At 33.1% G+C, this 14,864-nt stretch overlaps 1 protein-coding gene across 1 annotated transcript; it reads left to right on the forward strand.

Annotated features, from left to right (window-relative positions):
- The first annotated feature begins 5,360 nt into the window (after positions 1-5,360).
- Positions 5,361-13,164, forward strand: LOC110709899. Its single transcript, XM_021888159.1, has 10 exons — positions 5,361-5,402; positions 7,927-8,003; positions 8,500-8,530; positions 9,964-10,179; positions 11,233-11,358; positions 11,634-11,979; positions 12,162-12,403; positions 12,516-12,731; positions 12,826-12,917; positions 13,150-13,164. The coding sequence occupies exons 1-8, from the start codon at positions 5,361-5,363 to the stop codon at positions 12,582-12,584; spliced, it is 1,149 nt and encodes a 382-aa protein (XP_021743851.1). The 3' UTR covers positions 12,585-12,731; positions 12,826-12,917; positions 13,150-13,164.
- Positions 13,165-14,864: the final 1,700 nt, after the last annotated feature.

Here is a 14,864-nt window from a genome sequence, read left to right on the forward strand (position 1 = left end):
GCTTTATGCTCAAAATCTGACGTCTTAGTTCATAAAATCTCTTTCTATGGATTAATTTGTCTCCTTGATTCGGTTACACGATTAAGTGTGACCCGAAGGGTTCAGTCAAGAGCAAGCTATAATATTAATTGTACATTAATCTTACTAATTAGAAGTGGCCTCCATCTAGGAATCTGATCACTTGAACTCACTAAATAATTAGCTTTCCTAATTAATTCCAAACCCTCTATCGGAATGATACACTTATTCAATGGACACAATTCCTTTTAATCTCCCACTTATCCTTCCGGACAAGTATGCTGTTTGTGTATAGCCTATTTCCTATGTCACTTAATGCCTCTTCATGAACTATAAAGTAAGATTATTCATCATCCTAATTACTTCTAGAAGTATTTCTTGATTTTCGATTTCAATTGTCAATAAGCAGATGATTTCTAAAATCCATTTGAATACGACCATGCATTTTCACAATCTCGCTCTTCGAGAAGCCTTGTAAACAACAAAGACGTTTTCCGTATTTTTAATAAGGGGACATTCCCAGTCTTGTATAGTTAGCTTCCCTTACTAAGGGGCCCTAGCCGTCCGATTATTGCCTTTATAATCCCCTTGTATGGTAGACTTTTGACAACATCAAAACGGAATAGTACTCAAACTAGAGAACTTACAATGCTCATGGTTGAGGAAATAAGTTCTGATAGCCATAATGAGTATTATAATTATTATGATTGTTAAATATTTTAAAGTATTCTCATAGGTCAATCCGGTATAGTTCCAACTAATACTTGTGCAAATGATTTATGACATTCTTGTCCTTGTAGACTAAGAAACAGTGGTATAAATCATCCTACACACTAATCTCGCGTGGCCATTAGTCGTCTAACTTTTAAATGACCTCGATTAGGGATAATTTTGATATGATATTCAACGTTCACTTAATAGGTGTTTCTTTATCCAAGACATTGTAATGATACCCTATTTTGAATATTCTCAAATCAAATGGACTCATTATTTAATTCTAGACCACAATAAAATAGTTGGTGGAATAATTAGTAAAATTTTATCCCACCATGAAACTTTTCAACGTTTCATCTAATGATAAATGGTTTTCCCAAAATGTTTTAAGAGTAACACTCTTCACAAAAAATTTATAGAAATCACACCCATATCTAATATGCTTGATTTCTTTTATGCAAATGTGAATGTTGTAGTTCACTTATTACATAGGTTTAGTAATCATTACTTTGCAAATCTTAGCACCTTCACTATAAAATACTTTTAAAATAAGATGATAAAATTCGAGTGTGTTATGGATTACATGTGATTTAGGATTTATTGCGCAAGTGATAGCTCCCACTCATTTTTCATGATTTGAGATCTTCAACTTGGCAACCTACAATCATCAATGTTCAACATCGAACTATCCATCAAACAACTTCCTTATTATTGCCTTAAAGGCAACAATGCTCTCAACTAGGGTTGTTCATCGGTCCAAGACCGAACCGGACCAGCCCAACCTGGACCGAATACCAAAAATTAGAAGTTTATGAATCAAAGACCGGACCGATGAAGCTAGGACCAAACCCGAACAAAACCGAAAGAATCGGTCCAAAACCCGAACCGAACCGCTTTGGACCGATTCAAGAATTTTTTAAAAAAGAATTCTAATTTTTTAAAAATTTTATGGAAAACTCAAAAAAGTATAGGAAAATCTACACTTATAACATCTTTTTTTTGTATATTTAGTACAAAAAAGCTCATAAATTTAAAGTTTTCTAAGCTTATTAAGGATAATCTTAACTATTATTTAAGGTTTCACGCATATTTGTAATCAAAGAAATCTGTCCGGTTCAAGACCGATTTTTATAGGGTTTTGGATCGAACTTGACCCAAGACCGAAAAAATAAATTTTAGACCCAAAGACCGAACCAATTAATTTTGATCCGGTCCGGGGTTGATCCGAGGTGGTCTGGTCCATTTTTTCGGTCCGGAATGTTTTATCGAACCCCCCTACTCTCAACATATACTTTAGTAGACTTCCTAATGATGCTTTGTTTGGATTTTACTCCAACCGGCTCACAACGATTTGAGATACTCTAAACATTTGTGATCAAGGAAAGTTACCTAAACTTTCTGCACATTACATATGGAAACAAGTCCATGTTGCCATTCTCCAGCACGACGCATTTAAGCTTGTGCTTATAAATGGCTTCCGTGCTAAGGATCTAATCCTTGTTAAGGTTGTGCTCGCAACAACAACACTCAAATTATATTTGTTTCCATGCATCATGAACTCATCCTCTTACTTAACCAAATACCTTGAATGTTCTTGATCATAATCTAACGATCCATTACTTAGATTTCAAGTCGATCATTACTTTATGTTGTCATGCTCTAAGAATGCAAGTCATGTGATGATTCCATATTGTAGCATACATGATGGATTCAATTTTAGGACTATTCCCAATTTGATCCCAGTCGTGTGACTTTTGGCTCATCTAGTTTCACCGAGTCTTGCTAAATTGTTTGCTATATGATACGACTGAAAGTCTCTATTATAGACTTTCATGCTTGATTTAGTAGTTTTCCTAGCTTATACTTAATTCAAACATTTACTTATTTCTTATGCATATGGGTCGAAAGCCTTTTCAAATCCTTCATATTTCACACGGTAAATTCCTTTACTCTTTCAAACATTTTATTAATTCTATCTAATAGATCTTAATTCCCACTATGTACTAAGTATCTCCTTGGCTTGGTCCATTATTAAAAAATACTTTCAAATTTATCATTTTTGGTTTTCAATTTTGTGTTTTTTTGAAAACCAAAAACTAAAAACAGGAAACAAGAAAAAGGTGTTTTCATTTTTCTATTGTCAGTTTTCAAAAATTATCATGATTTTAATAAGATTAAATAATTTTTGATTCATTACGGGGCATATATCATATACTTTTAAAAAACAAAAAACCAAAAAAACAGAATACCACAACAATGCCAAACGAACCCCAATTTGATAGTCATTTTACAATAAAGTTCGTAAACTTCTTGTTGGACCATACAAAATTGACATTTGCTCCCACTAAACTTCTTAACTAACATAATTTCTATGTTTCTCAATAAGCCAATTTTTTTTAACTTTACGAAAAAACATATTTCAATTCCTACATGCAACCCTTAATCCACTTATGGATTTCTTAAGCTTGTTTTCAAACCTAGCATTATTTAGATTTACAAAGCCCTTAGACTATATTCATAGTTTCTTCCAAAATTTCATTTTGGAAAGGCGGTTTTGATATCAATTTTGCTTGCCATATTTCATATGCGCAATCATTGCTAGAATAGTCACAAAAAGACTTAAGCATTCCAATCAGTGAATAGATTTTATTAATTTAACGTCGTGAATTTAATTGTAACCTTTTCAAATAATCTAGCTATAAATACATATACATTTCCTTTATTAGTTTTCTCTAGACCTAATCAAACCTTGGGCCGAACCGGGCCGATACAACTTTCTCTTGCCCGTGTATGCAGGAAATGCAAGCCCAAATAGAATTATGATGTAAAGCGTTTGTTAAGCCTGTAATTTCACACATTAATGATGATGATGATGCCATCATCTTCATGATAATAAGCCACCTCAAACAAGTAACAATTTGTAATATCTATTCTCAAAGAGATACAAGATTTATTGTGGTTCCTAATATGCTACACTTTTCCCTTAAATTTGTTGATAACTTTAAATTTTGTACGTTTTAGTGTGTGTTAGCCTACTCTATTGATATGATTTTAAGAAACGATTGTTATTGTAGTTTATTTTAATGTTGTACACATGTTTTATTTCAGGCCGGGCCAAGGCTGCACACGGGCCAGATGTACTGCACCCCGCCCACAAAATATTCGGGCCTACACTTGCTTGCCAAAACCCAAATTTCGAGCCTAAACGTACTGCCCAAACCCGGGAAAAATCCAGGCCGGGTTAGGCTAGGTCAACGGGCTGGGCCAGACTTGATCAAGTCTAGTTTTCTTCTTGAAAACGTATATGCATTTGATGGGTTTTTACCCTTCATGAAAATTAATCAAGTTTCAAACATGGTTTTCAAACATGGAGTCTATTTTAGATTTTATGGCCTATAACTATTTTTGGAATTTGGATTTGTCGTAGCTTTCTTACAAGATTATATTCCCTTACTATCCAATAGTAAATAGTGTACTTGTAAGTGTTAGGTTCATTTCTAACTTAATAGAAACTTTATAGGATTTAATTATATACCTATACAGAGTAACTGCATCAAACACTGAGTTTCAAGGCGCTTCTAAAACCCTTTGATTATTTTGATCTTACTCCAATACTTTTAAAGTTTTGTGAGTAATGAATTCTCTTTGAGGCACTTGTAAAGTCCTTTTAGTATTCATGATCAATTATTCTCATGAAGTCCTTCTATAGACTTACTCCAAAACTTTTAAACTTTTGTGAGTAATGAATTCTCTTTAAGGCACTTGTAAATTCCTTTGAGTATTCTTGATCAATTATTCTCACGAAGTCATTCTATAGACTTTTGAGATTCTCAGTTCTAGTTTATTTCTCATCTCGATTGTCCTCGAGTACATTTTCCTACTACTTGTCATTGTGGAAATGTGTTACTTTCCAGAAAGACACCACTTCGAGCAACAAGTTCTATGTTCTCATTTTGGTTGTGGAAATAATGTCCCTTGTCCCACTTGAATGCTTTACAAAGAGATATGTATATTGTCTTTGGGTAAAAGTTCGTTGCAAAACAAACATTTTGCTCCCTCCTAAGCTTTCTTAGCCCTTTTGAGCCACTTAGCTCCCACTGAGCCAATGAGCTTCCATTGATGCTAAGAGCCCTAGACATATACTTGAAAAGACGTTAGAAAATATTTCTATCCATAACTTAATATGGTGTCCTTTATTAGCTTCAGCAATTTTGTTTAGTGTAACATTAGTCAGTGGTGTATATCTTTAAGAACATTATAGGAAGGGATGTGATCCATCATTATTACAATCATTTTGTAATGGTTTGAGGTCTCCTTCAAGACATGCTATACTCTTTGTGGAGTTGATTATGAAATTCCAATTTTATAACCTTGAGATGATCACTCTAGGTTCAAGAAAATATCACTCGATCTAATCTAGACGTTTGATATCTTGCCAATTTGATTTTATACTTCACCAAACTTTTGAGCAACTCAAGATAAAGTTTGTTCACATTTGATGAATATAGCCATATTCTTTCAAAATCTTGTGAAAATGTCGTTGAAGTAATGGAATCCTTTTTAGCTTTCGGAGTCAATTTTCTATACCAAGCACAATAGCTCCACTAGTGGAAAAATGTCTATTCGTAATGGACAAAAATAGACTATCTGTAACGGACAATGACCGTTACGTATGTGGCCGTTACGGATAACAATGTTATTCGTAACGGGCACTTACGATGCCCATTATGAATAACTACTTATTTGTAACGGGCACTTATAATGTCCGTTACGTATAAGTGCCCGTTACAAATAAGTAGTTATTCGTAACGGACACTTATAATGTCCGTTACGAATAAGTAGTTATTCCTAACGGGCACTTATATTGTCCATTACAAATAACTATGTATTCGTAACGGACTATAAAATGCCCGTTACAAATAATATCTGAATAAGACAAAAAATTAGGGGCATTTGTAACTAGCACCTGGAATGCTATCCGTAACGGCCACATACGGATAGTTACAAATACCCCTATTCTACTTTCCATTCACTACTACAGTTTCTGTATTTTATGGACGGTTTTCTCTCGACGTTGTGGTACTAGCGTCAATGTATGGATTTATATTCCTCTTATTGTCGACGCTTTTTCAAGTCGAAGTCATTTTGGACACTAAAAAGCATCGACAAAGTCACATGACCCGCACGTGACTATTTTTGGTTGCCCGCGATTTCAATTTTTAAGGAAAAAAAAGCGGGGTTAGAAGAAATATACGTATAGAGTTAAACCGCCTAATTAGTTTCTAGGTCAGTCATCAGTGAATTGCGATTGCAAATTTGCTACATCCATCGTTCTCCACTCAAATTCTTCACCCAATTCGTTCTGGAAATTGTGGGAATTTTCTTCTTCAACATGTCAAATTCATCGATTTATAGAGGTAAAACTTCTTTCTTTTCCTTAATCTCTGGTTCGAATTTCATCTATGGTATAGTATAATGTTCGATTTCTCATGTTGTTTGTTTAATCTCTGGCTGAAATCGGAACATCTTTGCCCTTATACGGTTTTGAATTGAAGGAGAACAAGAATCGCGCGATACTTCGAAGAATTCATTGACGGTGCATCAAGTAATTTTCTGCACTTAATTAGATACAATTACTTAAACGTTTTTCAGTTCATAATTTGCGCTTTCAATTTCCAAATTTGTTGTTCCTCAATTTTTCCTTTTTTTTAATTAATAAAAATGGGTCGTGAGTATTCTGAAATTTATGGCGATTTTTATGGGTTTTTTGTTTGGATTTTCTGAATTTTTTCAGCCTAAGAGCAAGATTAGCCCTAGGTATTAAAGCTATACATGACATCAGCAAATCACTTTTAAATTGTCTTAAGACAAGACTTCACAAAATTTATGCATTTATGAAGCAATGTCTTAACAAATTCTTGAATGGAGTCTTGAAATTCAAGACCCAACTTAAGACTCATTTAATACTTTATACTGTATTTTTTTCTATATACGTATAATAAAGCACAACTTTTTTTTTGAAAAATATTATTGTTAAAAATAATTTAGTTTAATTTTATTGAAAAAAAATGTAAAGTGTAAATTTAATTGTAATTGACTGTTGTATTTATTTTTTTTAAAAATTTTTTTTGTTGTATTTTTAATATAAATTATTCCATTATTTGCTATTTTTTGTTGTATTTATATTAATCTAAAGTATTCTATTATTTGCTATTACTTTCATCAACAAATTTAAATTATAAGAAAATGTAAATTTTATGGCTATGGTATTATGTATATATAATTCATGTAATTTCATTATTATTTATAATGTTGTTTCTAGTGGTTTGATATTTTTTTCAGCTATATAAGATATGTAACTTACTACACCATTGGAAATTGTACTGTTAAAATATAATATATATAAAAAAGTGAAATTACAATAATACGTATTTAAGAAATCTTAAATGAGTATGAGGAATAAAGATCTAAATTTAGTTTAATCTTAAGGAGTCTTAACATAATTATAAAATAATAAAAAGTTATTAAAATATGATGTGACATGGGAAAAAAATCTTAAGATAAGACAGGGCTAATCTTGCTCTAAGGTAAAGGTTTCATCAGTAATTGTTTAGTTTAGCTTAATTTCCCCTTTTAATTTTACCTAATTTTCAATAGATTCGCTATAACTCTGGGAACCGATTTAATAAAAATGTTTTGGGTTTTGTCAATTTCTCATTATTATATGCCTGTTCTGCCAATTTCGATTCTGTTCTGCTTAATTTTGTTGAAATTTCGTGGCTAAATCTATACTCCCTAATTCCTATACTTCCTAATTCCTACTGTATTTTTACCAATTTGATCTATACTGCCTAATTCCTACTGTATTTTTACCATTATAATACTTGCATTTATTTTTGCACCCATGGATTTCGAACACTACTCTCTGAAGTAAAGGCTGAACGTTGGTATTACACATGCAATTGAAATTAATAATTCTTAAGTCTGTCTGAAAAATAAACTCAGAGTAACACAATAGATCTAGCCTAATATAGAGGGATAAATAGAACTTTTTTGGCCTATATGGTTGTCTTTGAGATGGAAAGAGTAGGGCAGTGTGTCTTATAGAAACCAAATCTAGAGGAGTGAAATTATTGAAATATATTAAAGTGAGCTATGTTGTGACCAAGCTTTTGTGTTTGTTTTGTCTTGCAGAGATCAAACGGTTCACCTTTACGTGGAATTGAGGAGAAGTTTTCATACGTAGTATTGAGACGAGGAAAAAGACCGCAGTGAGTATTTTATGCTCAAGCTTTACACTTGCAATTAAATTTAATTACGATATAGTGATATACTACTATAGTTATTTTTGCTCTACTCATTATAGATTTGTTTTTTAAGAAAACTTTGAAAAAGACGATTGGGTACAAGATAAAGTAGTCATTTTTATATGAAGCTTTGCTATTCTACGTTTTCCTATAACTTGCAAAGTGCATACCCAGTAACCATATCCATTTGAGGTGTCTGATATCTTGATCTGTGCCAAGACATCAGACACCTCAAATGGATATGGTTACTGGGTAACAATGGTCCTATATACCCTTGATCATATTGCCAAATTGTTGTTGTTTAGAAAATTTAGTTGCCTCTCGGTCAATCTTTTTGTCGATTGACTGATGTGTCTGTAAAGTTGACTCACCTTAAGGTTTTAGTTCTCTTGAACGACAAGTCTTTTCTAATATAACTAGGCCCCTGTGACACTGCTATGTTTTTCATTACTATTTGTAGGCTTTTTGTGCAATCAAATTGTTCAAATTGGGTTGGTTGTTGCTGTTAGTTACTACACACTTCGTGTCTGACCTGTAGCCATGAAGAGGTGCTATAATAGTGGAATGTATTGCAGACTGTTGTAAATCTTTTATTCACACAGTAAATGCATTAAAAATCAAGATAGGAAAAAGTCCAATCTGAGTTTTACATGTGGCTTTTAATGGAGGATGTTATTTTGTTATGAAAATTTTAAACCCTAAACAAATGCTTTGATGCAGTTCCCTTATAATTACATCATAGCTTGCAATTCTTGGAAGCTTTCATTCCATTGGTCACATTAGTGGCCGATCTAGTAATGAAATTGAAATCTGTTGGGTAGGGTTGACCATATTATTGACAACATAGTGAATTAGGAAACCTAATTTATATGTTCTATACTGAGGTCTTTTACTTGCATTGTCATCAACATTCCAGGATTTCTAAGGACTTTTTCCTTGTGAATTAGACTGATGATTCTCTTTTTTCGAATACTTTATGCTTCTGATCCTTAACTGTATTTTGACTAAATGAACTAATTTGATTTTTTGACCAAATGAACTAAAAATACAAGAGAAAAGTTGTTAAGTGTCACAAAATGAGAATAAAAGCTAAGGGGATGGCGTTGATATAGAACCTAATGCCTCGTCAATCACCCATGATTCGAGACACAAAGAGTTGGCCAGTTTCATATCGAGGGATAAGGCTCAAAGCTGTCAGTCCAATACCGGGAAAACCATATTGTTTTTAAACACATAATAATACTTAAAGTTGTATGGCAGCTAATTAATGATAATGTTCCTATCCTCCTCAATAAATAAATATAGTATAAAATCATATTGTTTTTAAACACATAATAATACTTAATTATCCATAACGCCCAGCTTATTCTGTATTTCTGTTATTAAAAAGCCTTGAACGGCTGTAATGCGAAAGTGTAACCTCCTCTAGAAAAGAATTAGTAGCCTAGTAGGCATGGACTTACAATAGACCTCTCAGCAACCATATGATGTGGCAATCGCCTCAGTGCTCCATCAATATTGTTGCTTTCCTTGTATTGTTCCCGAATCTTTCTAACAGCTTCCCTTTGTAAAATCTCAGTCAAGGAAGACTCAGGTTATTTACTATGTACTGTAAATGAAAGAAGTTCACAAGATAAGTCTAGTCAAATATAAAAAATTAATGCAAGGATATCTCCCTCCTTAGGATCAAGAATCATATTAATTGCAGCTCTTAGTCAAATATTTCATCTATTTTCTTTTCTAGATGGGTTAAAAGACATTAATAAGTGAAATTCAACCATGGACTCTTAGTTCTCCATCAGGATCCTTTCAACTAAAATGTGCTAACCAGTTGTGCAAACTATTTCTTTTCTGATAGAATTTTATGTATTAATTTTTGTGTGTGCTCAGTGTTCTAACTTATTCTTGTATTATCTGATATCAGAGAGATCTCCAAAACGAGAAGCAAAAAAGTGTATATGCTAGTTCTGTTAATGAGAAGTTGCTGTATGAATGTTCAATTCTCCAAAAACGGCTTGAAGAATCAAGTGTAAACTTCCTGGTTGAAGAGGAAGACAAATTAGTTCTGGATACTTCACCATCAGATGCTATCGATCTTCTTACCACGTCTGATAATCGAATTGATCTTCTTCTGGCTGAGGTACAATGCCTTTTCATGTTTACTTCATTTTCCGTATTATCTTAATTAAGGTGATCGTTAACACCACCTTCCCTAGGGAACCATTGCTAATCTGGAAAAAATCATAAGCATGCATGGATTTGTTTAGCTTAGAGCAGTAGGATAAATTGTTGCTTTAATCGCTATTGGAAGAACCTATGGTGGTTGTGATATAATTTAAAGTCCCAAAATGCGTGTGCTGAGTTTTTTCCAAGTGATGATTATAATTTATTAGTGGATTGGAAGCCCTAGCACTTCAGAACAGATGAAAATTTATACATATACCCGGGTGCAAGATGCACTAAGGTTTTTTTTTTTTTTGCTAATTTGATGATTCAAACCATCCTTTAATATAATCATCAAGTTAAGCAAAAGATACCTTGGGTGCACCGTGCTTTGTAAACCCTGGTGTATATAAGAACTTAACTAGTAAAATGAAAAGACCCTGTTCGCAAAAACAATCAAATTTTTCAGAAGTGGAATTTATTTCATGATTGTATAAACTAATGCAGTACGTGCTACTCCATATTTTGTATGGTTGTATATCCTCGTGTTATGTGCCAGTGAGCTAATATATGGATTCTCTACTATAAATCTGTAACCCTATACTTTTCCCTTTGCCTTCTATTGTCTCTACCTTCTAAGCCTTGCCTTCCCTGACTTTCGTGAGAAATAATGCAGAAGCACAGAAAAGCAGCAGAAATACCTGTAGACCAAAATAGTTGATGAATCCATGCTTTCCCAAGGCATCAGCAGATGCTTTGATAGTGTCTTCAAAATCAACTGCCATACATTATCATGATTTATGCCAGTTTCAAATGAGAATAAAAGCTAAGGATCAGAACTCTCAGAAGCGAGATTTATTAGTGGCTTGCTGAATGAGCTAGTCAAAGATTTATTTTGCCGTCCTTGTTTCTGTTATTGTTGGATATCATGTTATTCCAATTCTAATATGTTGCTATTTATTCATTGTTTTTATATCAATTTAGATATATTGATCTTTTTGCATAAATTATCTTGCAGTGTTATATATAGTACAAGATGACTTATCGAAGCAAGAGAACAAGGGAAATACTTGCTGCCACAGCTAAGTCACAAGATCCAAAATCATCACAGTCACCAAAGACAACTGCATCTAAGTTTCATGATCCACTATCATATGTAAGTGAATTTGCTTCCAAACCAACCAAAAAACAAGTTGTTCAGTCACCACTAGTTGAGGTTCTTAAGAATGATAAGTGGGGGCCATTTTTTCCACTTTATACAACTACAAAATGCACACAACCACACCTAGCAAACTAGGATCTATTTAGAAAAAACCTCCACCTATTGTACCACATTCAAATAAACTCAACTCCCTTAACAACCCTTTAGCTTCCTCTCCTACTTCTCACCCACCACTTCAGCATCCTCAACCTGGGAAGGGAGGTTCTTAGAACCTTGGTACTAGTGCTGTGAAAACTTTGGCATCAACTCCTATTTCTCACCAACCACTTCAGCATCCTCAACCTGGGAAGGGAGGTTCTCAGAACCTTGGTACTAGTGCTGTGAAAACTTCGGCAGCAACTCCTATTTCTCACCAACTACTTCAGCATCCTCAACCTGGGAAGGGAGGTTCTAAGAAAACTTCAGCAGCAACTCCACAGTTTAATCAAACACATCAAAAAAGTGATGAAACTTCCAATGATATCTCGAAAAAAACTAAGTCTCTACAACCAAAGTCACTTGCCGATTGGCCTGTAGACATAGATTTTGATGATAAGGAGGAGGTTTTGACCATAGGTAATCTTTTTACCTTAATTATTTTTTTTTACTTTATCATTGAGATTCTGTGTGTGGTTACATAAAATAGATGAGTATTAGTTGCATGGTGTTAGTTAAAAGCAAAATTAGTTCTTCAAGAGCCCTAAATCATGTTTTTCAATTAGTAAACTAATGGTTTTTTATTTTTATTGTTTTTGTAGACGCCAATGGTAATACTACATTGGTGAGTGGTATAATTCTGCCAATTGACGTTTGGAGCAATAGTGACCTCAAGTACTATGTTGAATTCAATGATCTATGCCAACCGATTAGGAAAGGTGGACATATATTGGTTAAATTCATTGGTATGATTGCAAAGATGGAGACTCATTGTCCACTTGGAGAAAAAAATTGGCATGCAATCGACAACCATATAAAAGGAAGGATAGTTACGGATATGAGAGTAAGTACATTGAACACTAGCTTTGCATAAAATATTCTGATCAATTATTAGCTTTTTTCAAGTAAGACCAGTTACAAGTTACTTACAAATTTCATAATGTCTTAATAATTAGGACCACTTTGTGATTCCTAATGGTGTGGAATATGACAACCAAGCTCTCAAGCGTGCCAATAAATTCTGAAGACAGTTCAGATTCTCTTTGAAAAAAGAGCATTACAAGCCATATGAGAAAACAGTGGAAGAGATGTGTAATCAGGAACCACCGCATGGAATAAGCAGGAACAATTGGGTAAAGTTGGTGAAGTACTGGGATTCAGAGAAAGCGAAAGTAAACAAAATATTCACTACCACTAATATATTAAGTTTTAATTAGTCTTGGTTCAATTATTTGACAAATACTAATTGGTTGAATATGAGTGCAGAATTTGTCTATAGCTGGAAAAAAGCACGAGCCTTCGTAAATCAGCTTCACAGATCTAGCTCTTATAGCTTTGCAAACCAACAAGCTGATTATGTATGGATTAGTTATATATGTGGCCTTTTATTTAACTTAAAAGAGTGTTAGTCTCAAAAAATATAAAATCAAATAAATAACAATATAGATTTGTAGCATAAATAAGCTAATAAAGTACATATAAATGAATATAATTCTTTCTCTTATTCATATACATTGTGTTATTTATGATGCATCTCATTGACATTGTCGATTTCTCTTACAATGCTCTTTTTGTCATTATTGTTAATAGGAAGATGAACATGGAGAAAAAATGAGCTTATTATCTCTTTGGATAAAAGCTCATACGGGTAAGGACGGAAGCTTTCTTCCCGACACCGTCACTGCATATTTTGTGGTATGATTCCTGACATAGTCACTGTAGAAATTATGAATTAATAAAGTTCAAGTCATTGCTCTTGTTGTTGGTTATGCTAGATGGTCTGCTAAATGTGTGGCTCTGTTTTTAATCCCCGTGTTCATTACTTAAACTTGGTACAGGATGATGTAAACGCTAAGGTTGAAGAGTTGAGGATGTTGTATCCTAAAAAGACACAACAAGAGCTCGAAGATGAAGCCCAAAATTTAATACACTATATAAACATATAGTGTATTTTTAGAAAAATATAAACTTTTTTTATTTTAGTTAAAAATTTAATTATGAATATTTAAAAATCTGATTAAGATCTAAAAATCAAACTAAAAACCAAATCTAATAACATGCATTTGTTTATTTAAGCCCAAAAATAAAAGCCCAGCGTCACATACCTTTAGGCCTTTCATATATAAACTAAAAAAAAAACCTAACTCCTTTAGTTTCTCTCTCCCGCACTTCCTGCCTCCCCAAGTCCCCATCAGAAAAAACATTACATCTCCATCTCAATACCAACCCAACACCGCTCCACCGACATCCTCATCGTCACCACTAGCCAAGACGCTCAATCATTACACCTCGTCATCGTCTCCTATATCAATCTCCTTAGCTTGTATGTAAAAGTAAATTGTAATCAATTAATTGGATTCTGTGTGTATGTAATCTGGTTTGATAAATTGAATTTATGAAAAAAATGATACGCTTGAAAAGTAAAATGGAAAGCTAAAAGATAAGGTCGAACAAAGTAATTTACTTCTTAAAATGCTTGTTGGACAGTTTTCTGATATTGCCAGATCTTCTTAACAAGACATCTCAATTCCTGGGTATGGCAAACCAACAGGTACTATTATTTTGACAATAAAACTCATATTAGACTTATTATTTTAACAATGAACTGAGGTATTAGGTTTTTGAAGATCTCTCTTGATTAGTTTGAAAATAACACTCATATTAGACTTATTTCAAGGTCGTCTTTATAAGAAACTGGGTAGAAGGTTTCTAAGTCTAGTAAGTTTGTCACAAACATGGAAGTCTCCTATTAGATCTCCCTGCAGCCATTTGATTAGTCTTGAATATGGCGTATATGCCTCTAAGTGCCACAGTATGAGTATATATATATATATATATAGCTTTTCAGTTATCTCTAAGAGAATTTTGTCTGTTGAATTAGATCCCAAATTTGGGATGCAAAACAAAAATAATAGATCAATAGAATTTTGAATCTGTAGAGGAAGTGAAAGTCATACATACGATTGAAACCTAACTGTCAATTATACATGCAGTACTTTTTTTTTGGTAGCTTAGAGTCATAGACTGATTTAGTTGAACCAAGCTTAAATCTTCATCTTTATCCCCTGTTTGGTTCGCAGGATTAGCTAAATGATTCTCTCTCCGGTGATTTTCAATGGTCCTTCCTGTAATTTGTCGAGTGATTTAGCAGTGTTTTTTTTTTTTTTTTTTTTTTTTTTTTTTTTTTTTGATTTAGTCATAATATCATTGATTTTTAGTCATAAAGTTTATAAAAAAGCTAAGTTCATCAGTATGTTTTTTATTTATTTTTAAGGAAAAGTTCATCATCAGTATGTTTAATATTT

Source organism: Chenopodium quinoa, unplaced genomic scaffold (genome assembly GCF_001683475.1).
Source record: "Chenopodium quinoa cultivar QQ74 unplaced genomic scaffold, ASM168347v1, whole genome shotgun sequence".
Lineage (NCBI taxonomy): Eukaryota > Viridiplantae > Streptophyta > Magnoliopsida > Caryophyllales > Amaranthaceae > Chenopodium > Chenopodium quinoa.

Bases quoted from the DNA above. Each gene is read 5' to 3' on its own strand.
- LOC110709899 (XM_021888159.1), top strand. From the start codon at position 5,361: ATGGACAAAAATAGACTATCTGTAACGGACAATGACCGTTAC. The intron at 8,531-9,963 runs GTTGGTTGTTGC...ATCTGATATCAG, and splicing joins AATCAAATTGTTCAAATTGG to AGAGATCTCCAAAACGAGAA. The intron at 11,980-12,161 runs GTAATCTTTTTA...TTGTTTTTGTAG, and splicing joins GGAGGAGGTTTTGACCATAG to ACGCCAATGGTAATACTACA.